This window comes from Petaurus breviceps, unplaced genomic scaffold (assembly GCF_028583685.1).
Source record: "Petaurus breviceps papuanus isolate PSGF00001 unplaced genomic scaffold, PetGlider_PUasm1.0 216, whole genome shotgun sequence".
Classification (NCBI taxonomy): Eukaryota; Metazoa; Chordata; class Mammalia; order Diprotodontia; family Petauridae; genus Petaurus; species Petaurus breviceps.
This window is the reverse complement of record NW_027185867.1, coordinates 334,931-359,169: the sequence shown is the minus strand read 5'-3', so window position 1 is coordinate 359,169 and position 24,239 is coordinate 334,931. Positions and strand designations below refer to the sequence as shown.

At 38.3% G+C, this 24,239-nt stretch overlaps 1 protein-coding gene and 1 pseudogene across 8 annotated transcripts in view; both read right to left on the bottom strand.

Annotated features, from left to right (window-relative positions):
* YAF2 (YY1 associated factor 2) overlaps nt 1–1,123 on the bottom strand; it is a 72,393-nt gene extending 71,270 nt beyond the window's left edge. For 2 of the 8 annotated variants that reach the window (XM_069094210.1, XM_069094213.1), the window contains exons 1-2: nt 784–1,123; nt 336–461 (exon numbers count right to left, since the gene is read on the bottom strand). In XM_069094210.1, the coding sequence (XP_068950311.1) occupies nt 336–461; nt 784–797 (140 nt within the window). In that variant the 5' untranslated portion in view covers nt 798–1,123. Of the gene's footprint in view, nt 1–335; nt 462–783 lie in introns of those variants that run through there. The other 6 variants (XM_069094212.1, XM_069094214.1, XM_069094209.1 and 3 more) reach the window with 5 other exon arrangements.
* Nucleotides 1,124–17,891: 16,768 nt separating this feature from the next.
* On the bottom strand, nt 17,892–18,392 carry LOC138165829 (small ribosomal subunit protein uS19 pseudogene; annotated as a pseudogene).
* Nucleotides 18,393–24,239: the final 5,847 nt, after the last annotated feature.

The window sequence follows — 24,239 nt, the reverse complement described above, 5'->3', positions numbered from 1 at the left end:
ATATTTTAAAAATCATTCATTCCGAAGTGCAAAAAAAATATTACAGCCTCTCCAATTCCACTACAAACCACAGCTCAGGGCCAATTAATCTGACCCAGTTCTTATCCTGGGCACAATCTCAGTTTCCGCTATCACCTCTGCCCTTTCACTTTATTAGTGAATGTAAGAGGGCGTGAGATCGGGACCTGGGCTGTTACGGTGAATACCGCCTTTCCCCTTCTACCCACAGTGAGGGAAGAATTAGAAAGAGAAAGGAGACAGGGTGGCCACGCAGCGCTGCGCTCCACTCCGTTCTCCTCCCTCTAGAGAGAGAGGAGTGGACTGGCAAGACTCACCTAGTAGAAGTGCCCTTTCTCACATCGCACATCATGCATTTGAAAGCCTCGGCGCTGTTCCGAAAAGTGCAAACACTACAATCCCAGTATCCCTCATCCGAGGATGGCTTCGGCTGCCGCTTCGGCCTGCAACACGCAACCCAAGAAAAAAAAAGGCCCAGGGGTCAGCACCGGCGCCACCGCAGCGGCAGTAAGCCCCAGTCCCAGCCCTTTCTGTTCTTTCTCCCCGAGCCATCCCAGTAAGCACTTGCATTGACCTCCCTCCCCACACCCCACCCACCCTGAACCCTCCAAGCAGCCCTCCCGGACTCGCGGCTGCTCCGCTCGAGTGGGGGAGGGGAGAGTGGCGGGTAAAAGGGGGGAAAACAAGGAGCGTGGCTGGGGATCGCCGCTGCGGTCGCTGCAGCCGCTTCCGAGCCTGAGAAATGCTGCTACTGGAGCCACCCACCAGCCCGTCGCCATCGCAGTTCCTTTGTAGAGCTACCACTTCCCTCAAGCCAGTCTCGATAGCTCGGAGGCCACCTGAATCCGGGCGGACAGAGAAGCGACCTGCTCCCTCCAGGCCGCAGGCCCCCAGAGCCGGATACTGTTACCTGGTGGGGCTCTTCTTGTCTCCCATAGCTTGGCTAAAAATACACCCCGGAACTCGCAGTCGCTCTCTCGGTGTCTGTCAATAAAAATGATAATCACCCCCAACGGAAGCAGTCAGGGAAGGGGGGCGGAGAGAGGGGACGGAGAGGAGCGGGGAGGCGCAGCCTACGCTAATCCCTCCACCCTAGCCTCCAGCTGTCGGAGAAACTCCGGCTCCTGGCCACGTGACCGAGGCGGCCAACCCGAAGCGGAGCCGGAGACTTCAAACCGCCAGCTCCGCCGGGGAGCGCGCTCGGGAAGCTCCCGGGTTTCCCCACCTCCCGTCCGCCTCCTGCTCCCAGAGGTCTTGGGACTAAGTGGAAGCGACCTGTGTGGCTTCGTGACAGCTAACCCGAAGAAACCGCGGCAGAAAGTCTTTGTCCCTCACCAGCTCTGCCATAGAACATCCTCTCGTGTCAGCCCCGCGCTGGGAGTTGAAGGTTTAAGTGTTCCTTCCTGGTTGGGTGGACCTTGCAGCTGCATGCCGCGTGCACCTCTGGATGTGTGGGGGGCCCCTAAGAGTCGTCGAGGGCCCTAGATGCAGCTAGGTAGACGACCTCTGAACCGGCATCATAGTGAAAAGAACCCTGAACTTTTAAGTTAGAAAACCTGCGTTCAGGCTTTCTGCCGTGTGCGTGCTGACTTTTGTAACCTTGGGCAAATTTACAAATCTATGACCCCTGATTTTCTGATGTGTGTGTAATGAGGTCCTGCCCGTCCTTCTGTGCCCCACTCAGCATGAGCAGCCATGTCAAACTTTTATTGAACACTTACGTCTCAGGCACTGTGCTGAGTGCTGGGGGTACAAAGAATGCCAAAAACAGTGTCGTGTCGCTGCCCTCAAAGATCTGAGTTTTTAAAGGAGGGGACTACACACAAGCAACTATATAGGGTGTGTGTGTGTGTACATATACACACACACATATATGTTCCTCCAATATTATATGTATATATAACTATACAAAAATATTAAATATCTTTTATAGATCACAATGCAATAAAAATTATATTCAGTGAAGAGCCTTTAAAGACTTCTAAACTAAAAATTATTTGAAGACTAAATAACTTAATCATGAAGGAGTGGGCCTGCATTGGAGACCCTGACTGGACGTTGGTGGGGTGTGGCAGAGGGCACTAACTGTGGAATGGAAATCCCAGGGTCTGGAGTGGCTGTTGTTAGGACCTTCCCATTGGTGATAGTTCCTGGTAACAAGGGAAAGCCAACGTTAGCCATGGGGCCTGATTCTCTCCCACTCTCCACACTACCCCCAGCTTCAGCTTTGGAGTCAGGTGTGCTGGGGCCACTTACAGCTGCTGGGACAGGGTGGGCAGGATGTACTGCACCTGTGGTACCCCCAGGCTTGCCTAGAGGATCAGTCTGCAGGATGCACAGGGCCACTGGGGCTACTGGCAGTGCGGGTAGGGTGAGGTGCTGCCACTGCCACCCCTCCTCCAACAGGTGAGCCCTGGCTTAATGAACCGCACAGTTTCCCTACATTTTTCCAACCTTTTTTTTTTCACCACCTGTATCTGATCTGAGATGAGAGGGGTTAATATGGGAGACCAGGGGAGTCACAGAGGATCTCTAGTTTAAACAGTCTTCTCTTTTCATGGTCAGAAATGTCAAGGAAGGGTTAACAAGTGGTGCAAATTTATGAAAATAAGTTGTTTGTTTTCTTCACTCTGGGATTACTTCCAAACTAGCTGCCTTCCTTCATTGCCCTAGAACAATGAAGCTACTAATCATGCCATTTACTTTTAACTTTTATAAAATTTAATCCTTATTTTTCCTCAAAACAAATGCTACAGAGTGGTACACCAAAACTTACTAAGATATTTCAGAAGGGAGAGGGTTCCTGGAATTACCCCAACGTCCCAGGACTTCTACCCTGCAATCTTAAAGTGATTAATCTTCAAACTCCTTAATCTGCTAAGATATTTTTAGTAGTTCCACAAACTTTGATTATCTGATTTTATTTGTGTAATTCCAACATAACCAAAGTTGAAATGACAAGGCAAAAAGTATCTTACAGGTTTTTTCTTTTTTCTTATAACCTGATCTCCCACAGAAAGCCTAAAGTGGGGGTTAATCCTGCTTACTGGACAATTGCTCCAACTATGAAAGGTCATTAATCTTTCTCAGTGTTTAAACTCTCCAGCTACAACCTGAAGAAGTGTTTCTGGCTGTCTGCATTTTAAATCTTTCAAGGCAGACATTTTATGTGACACAGACATTTTTCCATTTACAAAGACAGACAAAATGTCTAGACAGATACAAACAGAACAAAATGCACAGTTAGTTTATAGCTAGGCATGTGCTTACCGGTCTAACAGAAGCAAGGAGCTAACCAAACGCTCTCTTAGCCTTCCAGGGATGGAGGGCCAAAGGTGAAGTAGCAATAGAGCAGGTAAAAGCCTCCTGGCCTTCGAAGGCTGCAGCCAAACACAACAGGCAGGGAGAGCTCATTAGAGGAACAGAGGGTGCAGAAAGGTATCCTTATCAGAGAGATCTGAGATGATTTAGGTCACCAAAGGGCCCCAGAGTTTTCCTCACAAAGAATAGAGAGCTGAGGCGGCCAGGTGGCAAAGTGAGTAAGAGCACCAGCCCCAGAGTTGGGAGACCTGGGATCAGTTCTGGGCTCAGATACTCGGAACCCACACAAAAATAACTGGCCGTGTAACCTTTAGCAAGTTACTTAACCCTGATTGCTTTAAAAAAAAAAAAAGAATGGAGAGCTCCATCAAGGCTCCTGCTCAGAGATTGAAGAAGAAACAAAGGTAGAGAACTCACCAGACAAGGATGAAGTCAGACTCTAGAGAAATAAATCTCTGGTGGCGCCTAGTCCATTCCCAAATACCTTTTTATTTTTGGTGAATTTATCCTTTTCATTCTTGATATTGTAATTTCATTTTCTTTACTTTTAATCAAATTAACCAATGGTTTATCTATTTCATTGATTTTTTCATAAAACCAGTTCTTAGTTTTATTAGTTCAATGGTTTTCTTTAAAATTAATTAAATTCTCATTTTATTTTCAGGATTTCCAATTTGGTATTTAATTGGGAATTTAAAATTTGTTCTTTTTCTAGCTTTTTTAGTTGCCTGCCCAATTCATTGATCTGTTCTTTCTCTATTTTGTTGATATTCAAAGATACAAAATTTCCCCTAAGTACCGCTTTGGCTGTGTACCATAAATTTTGTTATGCTGTCTCATTGTTGTCATCCTCTATGATGAAATTATTTATTGTTTCTATGATTCATTCTTTCACCCACTCATTCTTTAGGACTAGATTATTTTGTTTCCAATTAATTTTTAATCTATCTTTCCATGTACCTTATTGAATGGAATTTTTATTGCATCATTATATAAAAATAATGTATTTAATATTTCTGCCATTCTGTATTTGAATGTGTGGTTTTTATTCCCTCATACATAGTTGATTTTTCTTTTATAGGTGCCATATACCACTGAAAAAAAGGTATATTCCTTTCTGGCCCCATTCAGTTTTCTCCAGAGGTCTGTCATTTCTAACTTTTCTAAAATTCTATTCACCTACTTAATGTCTTTATTGTTTATTTTGTGGTTAGATTTATCTATTTCTTATCCCCAAAGCACTATAAAACTATGTATACCCTTTACTAAGCAATACCACTACTAAGTCTGTATCCCAAAGAGATTTAAAAAAAAGGAAAAAGACCTAGGGGAACAAAAATATTTATAGCAGCTCTTTTAGTGGTAGAAAAAAATTAGAAATTGAGGGAATGTCCATCAATTGGGGAATGGCTGAACAACTTATTGTATATTATTTTAATGGAATACTCGTGCTATAAAAACTGACAAGCAGGATTCTCTCAAAAAAACCTGGACTTACATGAGTATTGTACATAATAATAGTAATTTTGTATGATGATCTACTGTGAATAATTTAGCTATTATTCAGCAATACAATGATCCATGGCAATTCTGAAGGACTTATGATGAAAGGTGCTGTCCATCTCCAGAGAAAGAACTGGTGGAGCCTGAATGTAGATCAGTTTGCTTTCTTTATCTTCCTTGTTTTGTTTTGTCTGTTTTCTTTCAAGTATAATTTACATGGAAATGTGTTTCGTATGACTACACATGTATAAAACTGTGTCAAATTGATTGCCTTCTCAATGGGGGGGAGGTAAGGAAGGGAAGGAGAGCATTTAAACTCAAAATTTTAGAAAAGAACGTTAAAATTGTTTTTACATGTAATTGGGAAAAATATAATTAATAATATAACAAAATTAAATAATTTAAATTTATTTTTAAAAAAGATTTATTTAGTTCTGAGAGGGGAAAGTTGAGGTTCCCAACTAATACAGATTTTTTTTTCTCTTTTTGGAGGGAGGAGGGCAGGGCAATTGGGGTTAAATGACTTGTTCAAGGTCATACTACTAGTAAGTTTTAAGTGTTTTGAGACCAGATTTGAACTTAGGTCCTCCTGACTCCAGGGCCAGTGACCTATTCACTGCATCATCTAGCCACCCCCTAGTAGTTTTACTGTCCAATTCTTTCTGTAACTCATTTAGCTTCTCCTTTAAAATCTGGATGCTATACCATTTAGTGCATGCTTTTACTTTATCTGAGATCATGATTACTATCCCTACTCTTTTTTACTTCAGCTGAAGCATAATATATTCTGCTCCAGTCTTTTACCTTTACTTTTTGTGTCTCTAAACTTCAGATGTGTTTCTTGTAAACAACATATTGTAGGCTTCTGGTTTGTAATCCACTCTGCTATCCATTTCCAGTTTATGGATGAGTTCATTCCATTCACATTCACGATTATGATTATTAACTCTGTATTTCCCTCCATCCTATTTTTCTTCTATTTATATTTATCTCTCCTTTCATCTTGTTCTTCATTACCAGTGTTTTGCTTCTGACACAACCTCCCTCAAACTGCCCTCCCTTCTGTCAGTGACCCCTTTTTCTTGTCCATCTCCCTACCTACTTCCTATATGGTAAGATAGATGTCAATATCCAATTAAGCATGTATGTTATTCCCTCTTTGAGCTAAATCTGATGAATGTAAGTTCAAGCAATGCTTTACCCATTCCCTTTTTCCCCTCCACTGCAATAGATCTTTTGCTCCTCTTTATGTGATGTAATTTACCCCCATTCTGGCTCTCCCTTCTCTCTTCTTCCAGTGCAATCCTCTTTCTCACCACTTAACTTTTTTATATCATCCATCCAAGCCAACTTATGTTTAACTTATGTTGAATTCTTTGTCAGCCCTAAAGCTGAGTTCTTAAGAGTTATGTCTTATCTTTGCATGTCTGTAACAGTTTAACCTTACTGAATAACTCATGTTACCCTTTTACACTTCTTTTGAGTCTTGTATTTGAAAACCAAAATTTCTGTTTAGCTCTGGTCTTTTCATTAGGAATGTTTAGAAGTCTCCTATTTCAATGAATGCTCATTTTTCCCCATGAAAAATTATGCTCAGTTTTGCAGAGTAGTTGATTATTGTATTCCAAGCTCCACGTAGCTATGCCACTGACCTGTGGAGCCAAAACTGCAGGACTTATTTTGCTGATCTGTGTTGTGGGTAGAGAACTCCTGCTGGTTTGTCTGGACACCACCTAGCTAGAGTGCACTCCCCTTTTGCCCAAGTGAGACAGACCTTTCCTGCAGTCTTTGTAAGTTATCTTGGGCTGGAAAATTGTTTCACACCCATCCTTTTGTGGATTCTGTCACTCCAGAATTCATTTTGAGGCGTGACTTAAAGTTGTTTCAAGGGAAATTGGGGAGAGCTCAGGCAAGGTCCTTTATTTAATCATCAGGGGGTCATAGAAGTTTAATTAGACCAAGAGCCTAGGATTCTGTTATGTCTTGATTATCTTAAGAATAGAAAGGATGGGGGAGAGGAGGGAAAAAGGAGAAGAATAGAAGAAATGAGCTCACATGATTTGCACAAATAGAAGTCTATACAATAGGAAGGGAAGTGGAGGAGCTTTGCTTGAATCTCACTCAGTTGAATTCATAAGAGGAGAGAAGACTTTATTTTTTCACAGGCAAAATTAGGTACATAAATACTTCTTCCCCAACAGGGAAATAGGGAGGAAAGGGGTTAAGAGAAAGAGGAGGAATTTAAGGGGAAAGTAAGTTAAGAGAGAATTCAGTCAGAAGGAAAACAAACTCTTAAAAAGGGGCCAGGAAAAAAAGGACAAATATTAAGCTGAGGATACAGGGGTGTACACAGTTAATCATAATTATGAATGTAAATATGATGAAGTCACCTATTAAATGGAAGAAGATAGAATAAATTAGAAATCGGAATCCAACAATGTGTTGTTTAGAAGAACATAACTGGAAGTAGAAAGATACACACAGAGTTAAAATAACAGATTGAAGCAGAATATGCTATAGTTCAGCTGAAGTAAAAAAGGCAGAAGTAACATTTAGGATCTCAGACAAAGCAACGACAAAAAAAATAGACCTAATGAAAAGAGATAAACAGAGAAATTCATTTTGCTAAAAGGTACCATAGATAATGAATTATCAGTGCTAAACATATATGCAAAAAAAATGGTACATCATCTAAATTCTTAAAGGAAAATTTACTGAGATAAGGAGAAAAGTAAACAGTAAAACCACAATAGTGGAGGACTTTAATTTACCTCTTCTGGATCTAGATAAATCTAACAAAAAAGAATAAAAAAGAAATGAAGGACCTGAATAGAATTTTAGAAAAGTTAGTTATTATAGACCTCTGGTGAATGGAAATAGAAAGGAATATATCTATTCCTCAACTATACACACCATCTTCACAAAAATGGGCCATGTATTAGAGTACAAAAAACTCACAAACATTCAGGAAAGCAAAAAATACTAAAAACATCTTTTATACATCACAATGCAAAAAAAATTATACTCAGTGAAAACACTTTTAAGCCCTCTTAAAGGCATCAAGATTAAAAATTATTTGGACATTAAATAACTTAATCACAAAGAATGGGTGGGTCAAATAGAAGTGATCACTAATTTCACTAAAATTAATGCAAACAATAAAGTAACATGCCAAAACTTTGGGGATACAGCCAAAGCAATACATAGGGGAACCAGGTTCCCTCAAGTTTATTTCTCAACACAGTCAGCAATAAGAGAAAGAGCAAATAAACAAATTGATCACACAACCACAATTAGTCATTCAGTAACCATTGATTAAGTACCTAGTATGTGCTAGGGACTTTACTAATTACAAGGGTACAAAGAATGGCAAAACACATCACCTACATTCAAGGAACTCACAAAATAACGGAAGAAGTCATCCCATAAAAAGAAGCAGAAAAGGGGTGGCTAGGTGGCACAGTGAATAAATAGAGCACCAGCCCTGGAGTCAGGAGGACCTGAATTCGAATCTGGCCTCAGACACATAACACTTACTAGCTGTGTGATCTTGGGCAAATCACTTAACCCCAATTGCCCTGCCTTCCCCCCTCCAAAAAGCAGGGAAAAAAGAAGCAGAAAAGTGTTGGGGGGTGGGAAGGATGTGGAGGAATAATAATGAAGGTCAGTGGAGTGCAGCTGGATTAGAAATAAAAAAAGATGACCACCTAGTATCGCCCCTTAAATGGAGGATTGGGAGGAATTCATCACCCTGCATACCCTCTTCCATGAAAGAAAGGGAGGAACTCCAGGGACAAGGATTACAGGGGAGGCATCTTACATGATGATGAGATTCCAATGAATTGCCAGAGAACAGCTGGCTGGGCAGTGACAAGATGATTTCCCTTGATACCTTCCCTAACCTATGGACTTAAGAGGGACTCTAAAAATTTTGGAAAACTAGCAAAATTTAAAACTTGATCAAACACCAAAATAGAAATTCTGAAAATCAAAGGAGAGATTAAGAAAATGGAAAGAAAAAAATTGAATCAATAAATAAAACTAGGAATTGGGTTTCCCCCCCCCCTTTGGGAGGGGGGGAAATGAAAGTAAAATAGATAAGCCATTAGATAATTTGGTTTTCAAAAAGAAAACTAAATTATCACCATCAAATAAAAAGACAAATTCACAAACAATGAAAAAGAAATTAATTATTTGGAGTTTTTTTTTTCCTCAATTATATGGCAGTAAAACTGATCATCTAAAAGAAATAGATGAATATTTACAAAAATATAGATTGCAGAGATTAACAAAATAGGAAAAAGAATTCTTAACTAACCCTAGAGTTAGAAGTACTAACTTTGTCACACATGTTACTTTTTACATGTGTACCACACTACAATTATAGTCTAAGTTTAAATTTAAACATCCTGTGGATGTTGTGTATATTTGTGGAAAGGAATGAACCAGGTTTTTTAGGACACCATTTTTTATTAATTGTCTCTACCTTGTTACCTGAGCAAATGACTTTGTTAAAAACTAATTGAATTTTGGAATCTACCTGCCAAAACAAACCCAGGAACTATATGAACACAATTATGAAATAATTTTCACACAAATAAAGTCAGATCTAAATAACTGGAAAAACATCAGTTTCTTGTGGCTATGTTGAGCTAATATAATAAAAATGACAATTTTACCTAAATTAATTTGCCTATTTAGTGCCATACCAATAAATCTACCAGAAAATTATTTTATAGAGCTAGAAAAAATAGTAACAAAATTCATCTGTAAGAACAAAAGGTCTAAGGGTGGCTAGGTGGTACAGTGACTAGAGCACTGGCCGTGGAGTCAGGAGGACCTGAGTTAAAATTCGGCCTCAGACATTTAACACTTACTAGCCCTGTGAACTTGGGCAAATCACTTAACCCCAATAGCCCTGCCCTTCCCCCTCCAAAAAGCCAAAAAAAAATCACTATTTGACAAAAACTGCTGGGAAAACTGGAAAATAGTATGGCAGAAAGTGGGCATCGACCAATATTTTACACTATATACCAAATTAAAATCTAAATGGGTGCATGATCTAGATATAAAGTCTGAGACTGTAAGCAATCTGGGAGAGCAAGGAATAGTTTACTTGTCAGATTTATGTAGAAGGGAGGAATTTATGACCAAAGAAGAGATAGATAACATGATGAAATGCAAAATGGATAATTTTGATTGCATTAAATTGAAAAGTTTTTGTACAAACAAAGATTAGGAGGGAAGTGGACAATTGAGAAAGAATTTTTATAACCAGTATCTCTCATAAAGGCCTCACTTCTCAAATATACAGAGAATTGAGTCAAATTTATAAGAATACAAGTCATTCCACAATTGATAAATGGTCAAAGGACATGAACAGGCAGTTTTCAGAGGAAGGAATGAAAGATATCTATAAACATATGAAAAAATGCTCTAAATCACTATTGATTAAAAAATGCAAATGAAAACAACTCTGAGGTACCACACCTCACCAGTCAGATTAGCTAAAATGACAAAACAGGAAAATGACAAATGCTGGAGAGGATGTGGAAAAATTGGAACACTAATGTGTTGTTGGTGGAGTTGTGAACTGATCCAACCATTCTGGAGAGCAATCTGGAACTATGCCCAAAGGACTATAAAAAAGTGCATACCCTTTGACCCACCGATACCACTTCTAGGTCTGTATCCTAAAGAAATCATACAAGTGGGAGGAAGACCTGTTTGCACAAAAATATTTATAGCAGCTCTTTTTGTGGTGGCAAAGAATTGGAAATCAAGGGGATGCCCATCAATTGGGGAATGGCTAAACAAGTTGTGGTATATGAATGTAATGGAATACTATTGTGCTATAAAAAATGAGGAGCAGACAGACTTCATAATAACCTGGAGAGACTTATACAAACTGATGCTGAGTGAAGAGAGCCGAACCAGGAGAACTTTGTATAAGATTACAGACACATCATATGTGTGATGACTAACTTTGATAATCTGGGCTCCTCTCAGCAATGTAAGGTTATAAGACAACTCCAAAAGATTCATGATAGAAAGGATATACACATACAGAGAAAAGAACTACGGAGTTTGAATGCAGATTGAAGCAAATCACTTGCTCTCTCTTTTGTGTTTAGTTTTGTTTTGTTCCTTCTTTCTCATTGTTCACTTCATTGGTTATCATTCTTTACAACCAGACTAATGCTTAATGTGAAGGTATTTGTATTTGTAGAGCCTATATCAGATTGCATGCTGCCAGGAAAGGGGGAGAACTGGGGGGGGGGGAAAGGAGAAGGAGGGGGAGAAAATTTGGAACTCAAGGGATTGTGAAACTGAATGTTACAAACTAAAAATAGATAAACAAATTTAATAAAATTAAAATAGAAGAGGAAAAAAAATCTAGATGACTGTCAATGGGGATTACTGTATTTGGCCCACAGGACCTACAGTAGGAGAAGCACAATTTCTGAGTTTTCTCTAGAACCCTGAGAGTAGTAGTAGCTGCCTTCTGGAGATCTAATTTGCTAATTTGAGCAGAAGATGGGGAATGATTCTTTTCCTCCTCCTTTTTCATCTCTTCTCCCCTCCCACTACTTATGGTCCCTCTCTCCACTTGGGGTACCATATTCTTACATGTGGGTGCTCTGTCCAGAGGAATATAAATTTTGGTTGCTTATATTTTATAAGACACTGAATTTTTAAAAATCTTATTTAGTGTTATTTATTAATTTTTGCATTTTCTAAAAGCTGGAATAATTTGCTTTTTTGTCTTGTGTAGTTTTCAGTTATAATTTCTTGAATTATAGCTCTGAAAAAATAGACTTTAAGAAAGCACATTGTGTTTCAAATGGAGCTACTTGACTATCCTTTAAACCCAAATCATTCTGGCTTTCATTCATTTAATTTAGAAAGGCCAAGGTCACCCACTGCATCCTGGGCCATCACCACTCATGTTTTGCCATTGGACTTAGATAACTCTAGAGAGGAGAGTAAAGCTGATGACTTTGAGCAGCTCTGCCTCACTTAAAGCCAATTCACTATTGAGTCTAGATATCACTCTTGTGATGTCATTGGTCCTCTTACAGAATGAAGAATTAACAACAACAATAGTCCTGATACCTAAAACATGGTGTCAAAATAGGAAGAAAACTATAGAGCAATGTCCCTGATTAATAGTGATGCAAAAATTTTAAATAAGGGTCAGCCAGGTAGCACAGTGAGTAAAAGCATCCACCGGCCCCAGAGTTGGGATGACCTGGGATCGAATCTGGGCTCAGATACTTAGCACCACACCCAGAAATAACTGGCCATGTAACCTTGAGCAAGTTACTTAACCCCCATTGCTTTAAAAAAATTTTTTTTAATAAAATGTAGGGAGACTTCAACAAAATATCACAAAGATCATATACTAATGACCCAGCTGGATTTTCAATATTAGGAAAAAACATAAACATAATTAACCATATTAGTAATGAAACAAAACCATATATACAAATATATAATAACAAAAATATGTAGATCATATAATAGATGCAGGAAAAACTTTTGACAAGATAAAACATTCCTGTTAAAAACACTAAAAAACTTAGTAATAAACATAACTTTCCTAAAATGATAAGTACTATCTACTTAGAACCAAGAGCCAATTAATGGGGATAAGCTAGAGGCCTTTTCAGTAATATCAAGAATAAAGCAAAGATGTCCATTATCACCACAACTATTGAATATACTGCTAGAAATGAGAGCTAGAGCAAAAAGATATGGGAGTAAACATAGGCAAAGAGACAAAAATATCACTTTTTGCAGATGATATAACAGCTTAGAGATCCCTAGAGAGTCAACTGAGAAACTAATTGGAACAATTAACGTGAGCAAAGTTGTAGCATATTAAATAAACCCACAAAATAATTAGCATTTTTGTAAGTTACCAACAAAACCCATCACGAAGAGACAGAGAAATTCCATTTAAAATAGCAATGGACAGCATAAAATACTTGGTAGTGTCCCTGGAACAATATGACCACAAAGGAACACAGTTTCAAAACACTTTTTAAAAATAGACTTAAATAAAATTTTATTTAATTTTTACAATATGTAATCATTTGCACAATTCACAAATTGTTTACAAAGTATTCTTCTTGACTTGTCCAATTTTATAACTATTTCCATACAAGCTTTTAAAATAAATTTCAAAATCTGGATTACAAAATAATTTTTAGCCTTTTAGGAAGTAGTACAATATATTAATGTAAAACAGACTTGTTATTTCAAACTTTCTTTATTGGCAAAAATATTTTTACATTTTAAGGCCTAACATGTAAGTGAATGAACTTATAAATACTACATCCTTTAAACATGGTAGAGAAACAATGGGAAAATGCCAGTTTATCTGAAAAAATAAGAAAACTTTGAATTAACAAGTTAATTATAGAATGTTAAATTTACTAATAGTCCTTATCATACTTTCAGGAGTAGTAAAACTAAGACATCTCTATAATAATACAAAACATTCAAATACAATATTTGATTGCAAAATGAACCATTATAAGAATAAAAACATCAAGGTACCTCTTTCTTGTAAACTGTGCTAGGGAAGTCAAATTATACTTAAGGCATATAGTACTGTACAAGGCTGCCCTATGGGAAGACATTCTACCTACATACAAGGAAGTTATTCATCACCTCAAGAAGAAAAAAGACCTCTCAGTATTATGGCTGACATAAAAATATATGCTCAAAAATACCAGAAATGTGCAAATTGTACCTTAATACTTTTGGTCTTTATAAAAACCTGGAAGTTTGCAATAAAGCCATGACTTTTATCTTCAGCTCAAAATTATACATCTTTTTTCTAAAAGGGTGATTTATCAAATCCCGTCCCTGACAACTGAATCCCAATCACCTACTTTAAAGAAATATAGTTCTTCTTTTTTTTTTTATAAAGCAATTGGGGTTAAGTAACTTGCCCAAGGTTACACAACCAGTTTGTGTGTGTGTGTGTGTGTGTGTGTGTGTGTGTGTGTGTGTGGGTGTGGGTGTTCTCAGGCCGGAACCAATCCCAGGTCCTCAGGGCAGTGCTCTTACTCACTGCGCCACCTAGCTGCCCCCAAGAAATATAGCTCTATGAAGAAGAGAACAGTAACTGATTCGCTTCAGAGAATAGCAAGCAAATAAAATTATTTGAAATCATAAAAATTTTAGATTTCAGTGTTTCTAAATTATTTCCTTTCCCTGAAGCTTGTCCTGCCTCTTAAACTGTCATTGGTCAAACAAAAACATTTCATTATTTCTAGTTATACCTATCGATGCTATGATTCTTACTGCTGAAAATTAGACGTGTTGAATAAAGTGGTGGTATCCAGACATACAATGACATTGTTCAGTAAGATGAGAATTCTACTTTGCTTTATTGCTTTTAATGACTCTACAATTTTCATGTTATTTTCAGTGAAGAAATAACAAGGCTATAATGAAGTACAAGTAAACTATCCTATGTTGCTCCATCACTTACAGTATGGCAAATTTCCTTTAATATCTGATGCTGTTCAATCATTATACATTTTATATACATGGCAAATTGGTTAAGACCCCTTTTCTTCTGAGAAATTACTCAATGTGAAAATAGTTGTTTTTACTGAAACACAAACAAATTCTTTTCCAGGGGCTTAAAATGTCCTGTGCCTTCATTAGTAATAAAGATGTATCAAGGGGCAGCCAGGTGGCTCAGCGAGTAAGAGTACCTGCTCCAGTGTCGGGATGACCTGGGGATCAAATCTGGGCTCAGATGCTCAGCACCACACCCAGAAATGACTGGCCGTGTAACCTTCAGCAAGTTACTTAACCCCGATTGCTTAAAAAAAAAAAAGATGTATCAAATTCTGGTGAAATACAAACACTGACCCCATGTAATATAATGCCAAGGGAAGGCAACTTCCCAAGGTTCAGAATACCAGCATAGGTGCTCTCCATTTTATTCAGTCACATACCAAGAACAGAGAAGGTCAAAACATGACATCATTCAAAATACAGCATTTACTAAGCCATGATTAAATAATCTCCAAGTACTACCCCACCCCAGGACCTTCCAATCATTCAATCAATTACAAAATCCTGGTTCTAAATACTTCTCCACCCTAGGCTGTACCTTCATTTAGTCCACCACAAAGTCCCTCTTCTCAAATGGAGATTAGTTTCCAATCTAAGTAAAGTACATTCATTTGCTCAACCATAGAACACAAAAAGGTCAAAAGTTCCCCACCCCAGGATCACAATTGAATCTACCCCAGAGTTACATCGAGTTTAAGCACAGCACTTAATACCCAAATGGAGGTCTTTTCTTCATCTTGACAAGAGGCAAGTTCTCAGCAATCTTAGTTCCTGGGGAGACAAGGCTTGGCAAGGCCACAAGATACATTGCCATTCATCTTCATTAATTCATCTTCTGTCTGTAGAACAGTCCTAGAACCCCTGAAAACATTAGCAAAACCCTCTCCCAGGATTTCTGTAAACATACAACAAGAAAATCCTTCTTCAGGGCTTCTGAACCAACAGAAAGGTTCCCAGACCCCTGCAACAACAGCACTGTCCTTCACCAGTGGACAGTATTCACTCTGTCTGCAGGACAGTCTCCAGACCCCTGCAACAACAGCACTGTCCTTCACCAGTGGACAGTAGTCACTCTGTCTGCAGGACAGTCTCCAGACCCCTGAAACAACAGCACTGTCCTTCACCAGTGGACAGTATTCACTCTCTGTCTGCAGGACAGTCTCCGGGCTTCTTAGCCAACAGCCAGGTTCCAGGACTTCTTCAACAGGACAGTCTTTCACCAGTGGACAAATCTGGCAAAACAACATCAAAACAGACAGACAAAGTACCAGCAAAACAGCCATGTCTCCTCAGTCCTTGGCAGCTCAGGGGGCAGGTCTCAAAAGTCCAGGGCGATTCAAAGTGGCCCCCAGCAATCCTTCTCAGTCTCTTTCTCTGCCTCCACGTGGGTGCTGCTTCCAAAAAGTTCTTCTGCCTCTCTCTTGTGTCTCTCCAAATCTACGTCACCAGCTCCTCCCAGTTCAGGACTCTCTTTTCACATCAACAAGTCCATCCCACAGGTGGGATTAACAAGCTCTGGGTTTTAACACAATCAATTTGAAAACCAAGCCAATACAAGGGAATCTTTAACTGCCATTACTATCACACCCCAGAACTTCCCTAGTTCTTCCCCTGCTCCCTACCTGAGGTACAGTAGGTTTTGATATTTCTAGAACTCTTTGTAAAAACCACGATTTTTCTCTCTCTCTTGTTCCTTTAGATTGATTGCTAATTTGTACACTGTATCTTATAACTGTTGACCCAATCTGATGTTATTAAAGAGGCTATGTCAGATATACTACTGTGTAGCATTTTGGACATCTGTTGCTACAATAAAAGTAATTTTATGATGAAGCTTTTGTAAAATGTGTGAAGATGTTCTGTAATGGTTGTAGCATTTATTATTTATTATGTAATCCTTTATAGATTGAACCCAAGATGAATGGGGTCAACTCAAAGAAACTAATCATATACTCTCCTTCCTCCTCCTCCTCCTCCTCCTCCTGCTTCTCTTATTCCTGCTAAAGTCAGGGGGTTGGGAGCCAGAGCAGGTAGAGATTCCCTCATTGGCCTGAAGGTGCAGGGGTCATAGAACTTTCTATAGAAACTGCAGCAAAGGAGGTGGGCAGTTGGACCATGATGAGGCCTCTAGGGTCCTGGTCTCCTACTCAATACACAAAGGAGGTCCATTCCATGTTTGTGGATGAGAGGAGGTAAAGAAGCCCATGTACTTAAGTGAATATTGTAGAGACACAAGGAGTTCCAGGCAAAAATCCAAAATACTCTTTACACAAATAAATATTTAAATAATTGCTAAAATTAGCGAATCTAAATATTAATTGCTATGGGTAAGTCAAGTCAATATAACACATGACAATACTACCTAAATTAATTTACATACTCAGTGCCATACTAAACTACCAAAACATTATTTTGTAAGGCTAGAAAAAAATAACAACAAAATTCATCTGTAGGAACCAAAGATCAAGACCATCAAGTCTTCCTTATCCCACAAAAACTGTTGAGAAAACTGGAAAGTAGTCTAGCAGAAACTAGGTATAAACCAGTATATCCCACCATATTCCAAGGTAAGTTTGAAATAAGCACATGATTTAAATAAAAAGGGCAATACATAGTAATTAGAGGAGTTTGGAAGAAATCTCAGATCTAAGGTTTGGGGAAGAGTTTTGTGTTGTTTTTTGTAAATTTTATATTCATTTAAAACTTAAATACAAAACAAGAAAAGACAAAGAAAGGAACATTTCCCTATACATAGCAAAACATGAGAGGGTTCAATATGAAATAATAAATTTCAATTTCAAGAAAATCTATATAATGAATACTACACATTGTTTTCAAAGCTACCCAGTTTTTCATTGATTCTTTATAGGTTTTCTTTTTTGTTCTCTGGTGTACACTTTTTACTTTATTTTTTCCTCCCTTCCCCACTCACTAAAGAAGGCTACAGCTAAACCAATACATATATACATAAATATTATAAACATAAACATATATGTAAGACCATACTATGTATAATTCTACTTGTTATCTTTCTCTGGAGGTGTATAGTATCTTCCTTCGTAGGTCCAAGTCTTTCCCTGTTTTTCTAAATCAACCACTTTAGCATTTCCTACTTTACAGAAGTATTCCAACATAATCACATCTTATCTGAGAGATTGCCCATGAAAGGTTTTCCCTAATTTTCTGCACTCCTTCTATTCTTGGCCACATTGATTTTATTTAAACAAATTTTTAAAAATTTAAAATAATTTAAAATTATCCATTTTATATTTCAACAATGCTCTTGCCTTATAATATAGTTTAAGATGATACTGCTGAATCTCCTTTCTGATCTTTTTTCCCCTAATTTCTTTGAAATTTCTTACCTTTTGTTCTTCCAAATGAACTCTATTATTTTTTCTAATTCACTAAGATAATTTTTTATTTTTTTAAGAATCTTGTTGTTTTTATTGTTGGGATCTGGGTTACTTGAGAGGGGTGAAACGAGAAGAGTGGGTGGCTCCAATACCAGGTTTCACATGTTTCACAGGCTTGTAGGTGATAGAGAATTCGCTCAGGTAGTGTCCAATCATCTCGGGCTTAATTTCTACCCGACTGAAGGTCTTGCCGTTATAGACGTCCACCATACTTCCCACCATCTCAGGCAGGATAATCATTGTCTCGAAGATGTGTCTTCACTAACTTAGGCTTTTCCATGGGAGGAGCCTCCTTCTTGGCCTTCCGCAGGCGCTTCAGGAGGGAATGCTGTTTGCTCCTCAAACCCCTGTCAAGTCGCCGTCGCTGTCGAGCACTGTACAGCTGCATGAGCTGTTCATAGGACATGTCCAGCAACTGATCCAGGTCCACACTGCGGGAGGTGAACTTCCGGAAGGTTCGCTTCTTGTTCTGCTCCACTTCCGCTATCTTGTCTGCTGTCAGAAAAAGCAAGATAATTTTTTAGTAATTTAATTGGGATGTGTAATAGCAAGCACCCTAGCCCACTCAGGATGGCTTGTTAGCACAGGCTCCTTGATCTGTTTTTCTAAAGGAAAGACAGCTTTAAAGGGGTGAATGATCTTACTTTAATTAAGAGACTTCTATGAGTACAGATAAGTAAAAAGAAGTGAGTATTCAAGAAAGAATCTAATAGATGAGGCTCCCACTGTCTAAACAAAGTAATACAACTACCTACATACACCACCAGACTGGGAGAGCACCAACATCTGAGTAGTTGGGGGGGTTTTAACAAATGACTACCCAAAGTCCTGTCCAGGAAATCAAAAAGTCCTTCTCATGAGAGAGCCCCCAAAGTCAAATACCAACCTCCCAATATATATAGTTTTCAACTGATAGACTCAGAACCAGAAGGCACCACAACCCTTCTGACTCAGTGCCTAATTAGCTTAGTACCCAAAGGTAGCCTTCCTATAAGCCAGCCTCCTAATAAGCAAGTTCCTTAGGCAAGTTCCTCCACCAATGGGTTCTGTGTGAATCAGGTTGTATGACAGCTGTGAAAGAAGCAAGACATCCATGACTGAAATACCTGTATACTTTTAGACCTGGGAACAGAGCTCCTGTTCCAAGGGAAAAGGGGATACATGTGGTAGCACAGGCCTATTAATGGACAGGGAAGATCTTCCTATTCCATTAACATTACAGGATGGCATAGGATAAACAGGTTATTTGAGTAAAATTATCATTTTTTTATTATATTGACTTTACCTGCTCATGAACAATAAATATTACTCCAGTTATTTAAATCTGACTTTATATGAAAAATGTTTTATGTTTATGCTCATATGGTTCCTGTGTCTGTTTTGGCAGGTATGCTCTCAGGTATTTTATACTATCTAGTTATTTCAAGTGGTCTAAAACAATACTGGATAATATTAGTGACACATAGTGTAGTTTACCTATTTTACTCTTTTGATTAAATCTATTTTAGTTTTAACTTTGTCCGAAATCATGATTACTACCCCCTGCTGTTTTTAGATAATAAATTCTACTCCAACTCTTTATTTTATCTTTGTGTGTATCTCTCAGTTTTAGTATTTCCTGAAAGCAACAAATTGTCAAATTCAAAATTTTAATCTGTTGTCCATTTTCATTTTATGGATAAATTGATCCCATTCACATTCCAAGCTATAATTACTTGTTGTATATTTCCCTCCTTCTTATTTTTCTTCACTGTTCTCCTTACTTATCTATTTTACTTTTACCTACTACCTTGCCCTCCTATTCCTTAACCTACCTATCCCTCCAAGAATGACTCCTTTATTCTCTTCCCTCACCCTCTTACTTCTTTCTGAATTTGGAAGACTTTTATACCCTCCTAGAAATATATGTTGTTCTCTTTTTAACCCATTCCCAATGAGAGTAAACTTCCAGGGCTACCCCCTCCCACTTTTTCTGTATCAATTCTTCTTTTCACACCCCATCTGTATGAGATAATTACTTCTTTTTATCTCTCCCTACACAGTTTTGTTTTTTAGAATCACTCCATCATACACAGCTCAGCCCAAGTTTTTCTTTCAAACTACTCAAATAATGATGACAATATAAGAGAACTGCTAATATGCTCACATATAAGAAGTAAACAATTTGACCTTATTGAGTCCCTTATAATTGGTCTTTAAGGTTTATCTTATATTTCTCCTGGATCTGGTGTTTCAAATTTTCCATTAAATTGTACTGTTTTGTCACAGATACCTGAAAGTCGTTCAGTTCGTTAAAAGTCTATTTTTTCCATTCGGCATTTTTCTTAACTTTGGTGGGTAAGTTACCCTTGGTCATAACCCCAACTCTTTTGCTCTATGAAATATAGTATTCCAAGACCTCCAGTCCTTCAACATAGTAGTTGTAGATCTTGTGTAATCTTTATTGTAGCTCAATGATATTAATTTTTTTCTTGTTGCATGCAATATTTTCTCCTTAATCTGGTAGCTTTGAAACTTGGCTATGATATTCCTGTAAGTTATGCTCCTTTCAGGTGGTGATCAGTGAATTTTTTCTATTTCTGCTTTGCCTTACTGTTCAAGAACTTCTGGGCAATTTTCCTAGATCATTTTGTAATATTTTATAAAGATTCTTTTTTTCTAATCATAAATTTCAGGTAATCTGACTATTCTTATATTATTACTTCTCAATCTGTTGTCTACATCAGTTGTTTTTCTGATAGATATGTTTCACATTCTCTTCTATTTATTCTTTTGATTTTGTTTTGTTATTTCTTGTTGTCTTATAACATCACTAGCTTCCTCTTGCCCAATTCTGGTTTTCAATGTATTTTCTTCTTTATGTTTTTTATTCCCTATTTCAAGTTGGTTGATGTTCTTTTCATAATTTTCTTGATTGGGGTGGCTAGGTGGCACAGTGAATGGAGCACCAGCCCTAGAGTCAGGAGGACCTGAGTTCAAATCCAGCTTCTTAACACAGACCAAAAAAAACTAGCCATGTGACCTTGGGCAAGTCATTTAACCCCAATTGCCCAACCTTCCCCCCTCCAAAAAAAAAAAAGCTTGATTTTCTTGGATTGCTTTTTTTTTCTTCTAATTTTTACTTTATATCTCTTACTTGACTTTTAAAGTCCTTTTAAAGTTCTTTAAATAACTCTTTTTGTGCTTGGGACCATTTGAACATTTCTCATTGAAAAATGGAATGGCTTTTTTTAGCTCCACTATCTTCTTCTGAATATGAACACAGATCTTCTCTATCCCCAGAGTAACCATCTATGTTTGGGTTCTTTCTACTTTGCCTACTCATTTTTATTTTATTTTTAGTAGTTATTAATATAATCGAGTCATAGTTCCATAGTGTGGGGAATGATGCCCTAAGCCACAGGTTATTCTTACTTTTATTGTCTGAGGTTTGTTCCAGGGTTCAACCTTGGGCTATCTTCTCCACTTCTAAGCCACAGCTAGGGCTCTCAGCCAGGCTGTCCCATAAACACTCTTGCTCTCTGCAAACACTCTTGTTCTCTACAATCCCTCAGCTTACTGCAAACTACAGTTGTCCTCTCTGTGCTGGAAATGAAGCCAGGGACTCTGCTCTCCTGATAGTGCCCACAGCAAGCAGGGTTCTTGCCCCTCTGCTTCTGCACTCACCAGGCATTTGCTAGTTCTTTCTTCCCCCAAAACCACAGCCTGGGACTGAATTTTGTCAGCACAGCTGTGTTTGGCCTCCCTCAACATTGGAAGGCCCTTCAGTCTTCCACTTGACCTTCTAACCCATTTTCATCATGAGATGAAAGTTCCTGAGGCTGAGGCTGCTTCCCAACCCAGCTGCCCCCAGAGCTTGTTGCTTGTTAATTCCTTAGAGTCAGCCTGCAGGTGTTTGCCCTTCACTCAGGCTGAACCTCCACCCCTGGAGGCCAAGTCTTTCCTGGGGTCTTTTCAAGTTGTCTTAGGATGACAACTGCTTTACCCTGACTTTAAATGCTGCTCTACATACTCTTTAAGGCAACGTTTTGTCTTTTTCTTTTCTTTTCTTTTGTGAGTGAATTTTGGAGGGCTGAAAGTTTTCTGACCTACTCTGCCATCTTTCCAGAATCCTCTGACTAGAGGAAGAGTTTGTGAATAAACAACAAAGAGTAACATTCACAGGAGAAATAAAATGGACAGTTTTGATTACATAAAATTAGTTTCTGCTCAAATAAAATCAATTCAACTAAAATTAGAAGAGAATTGGGAAAAATATTTGCAACAAGTTTCCCTGATAAAGGTCTCATTTCTTTTTTTTTTTAATTTTTGGAGGGGGGAAGGTAGGGCAGTTGGGGTTAAGTGACTTGCCCAAGGTCACACGGCTAGTTTTTGTGTTAAGTGTCTCAGGTAGGATTTGAACTCAGGTCTCCAGGGCTGGTGCTCTATTCATTGTGCCACCTAGCCACCCCAAAAGGTTTCATTTCTAATATAGTCATCCTCAACATTCACACATTTAACTTGTGCAACTTCAAACAATCATGTGATTTTATTAGTAACTTCATTTTTCACTTTTGTGTTGGCAACCTCACACATTTAAAGCCATCACAGCAGAGAAAAAAAAAATGAGTGGTATGAATCGTGCAAGTTTGTGGAGTGGCTAGTTTCCTAATAGGTGCTTCACTCATTTATTCACTCCACCACTGTAAAGTTAAGAGCTCCCTGTGCATTCGTTGTATATTTTCAAAACTGATGTTTTCTGTTGCAATTACATCCCAAAAGCATAGTGCAAGTCCTTTGGGCACTAAGCCAAAGCATGTAGTCAGTGATGCAGGTTAGTGAGAAAATAAAGGTGCTAGATAAACTCTGTGCTGGACTACCTGCAGCCACTGTTAGCTTGGTGTTAAAAAATAAATGTTGTATGTATGTATAGGGAACTGATTCATATTTATAAGAATAAGAGCCATTCCCCAATTGATAAATAGTAAAAGGATATAAAGAGACAGTTTTCAAAAGAGGAAATCCAAGTAATCAATAGCCATGTGAAAAAAAAGCTTTAAAATTAAAAAATAATTTTAATAAATAACTATTACAAATAATCATCATTAAACAATAATTATTAACTCATAACTAGAGAAATGCAAATTAAAACAACTCTGAGTTACCATCTCACAGCCATTAGATTGTCCAAGAAGATAAAAAGGAAAATGGTATGCTAAAGAGGCTGTGGGAAAACAAGTACATTAATATACTGTTGGTAGAACTGTGAACTGGTTCAAGCATTCTGGAAAGCAATTTTAAAATATGCTCCAGAAGTTATTCAGCTGTGCATATCAATTATATTGCTTTTAGGTTTATAACCCAAAGAGATGAAAGAAGAAAAGGACCCATATTTATAGGAGTTCTTTTTGTTGTGGCAAAGAGTCAGAAACTGAGGAGGTACCCAAACAATTCAGAAATGGCTGATCAAGTTATGGTATATGAAGTGATGGGATACTATTATGCTATAAGAAATGTTGAAGGAGATGTCTACATTGCTCAAGGCTATGGTGGTCTGAGTAGAGAAGTGTAAGATTGATATAATACCAGCCCCTCATGGAATATACCCACTTCTCATTATTATTATTCCCATTGTTAACCAATCAGAATTGATTTCTTCTGTTGGGAACAGATGTTCTTCCATTCTGTTAGACATAATTAAGTTATTAATTACCCCAAAGCTATGCCTCTCAATCTTTTCATTTATAATACCTTTCTTCTCTCCTCAGATACTTTCAGCCTTCTAGGCCTCAATTTTCTAAAGATATATAGGGCCACAATTGAGTCTTTATTTTTTTCAATTAAGTTAGTAAGTTCTTTTCCCAAATGGTATTTCTCTCTCTCTCTCTCTCTCTCTCTCTCTGTCTCTGTCTCTCCCACACCTCTCTCTCCTTCTTCCCAACATGATCCCCACTTTGCTCCATTCTCTTGTTACCCCATCTTTGTTTGCTCCTTTCCACTCCTTGAGGACGTTCCACTCTTCCTCTGGGCAGTTAGCATACTCCCATCTGTATCCCTTTAAACCTCTCCCTCATGTCCCTTAGCATCTCTTCTTCAGAGAGGTGGTTGAAGGGATCAGGCTCCTCATCAATGACTACTCACCCACTGCACTAGCCCTTGTAACACTCTATCCTTCCTATCCATTAATATGGCAGCTGTGGGTGGTGCTTTGTCCATGACCTCTGCACTGTCAATGCTTGTGTGATTCCTAGAACACCTTTGATCCCTAACCTTCATACCCTCCTGAATCTTATCCCCCATGATTCCAGATTCCACCTCCATTGATTTGTGTAGTGCCTTTTTCAGTGTTCCCTTTGATTCCCATAGCCAGCTTCTTTGAGCCTTCACCTAGGAAGGCCA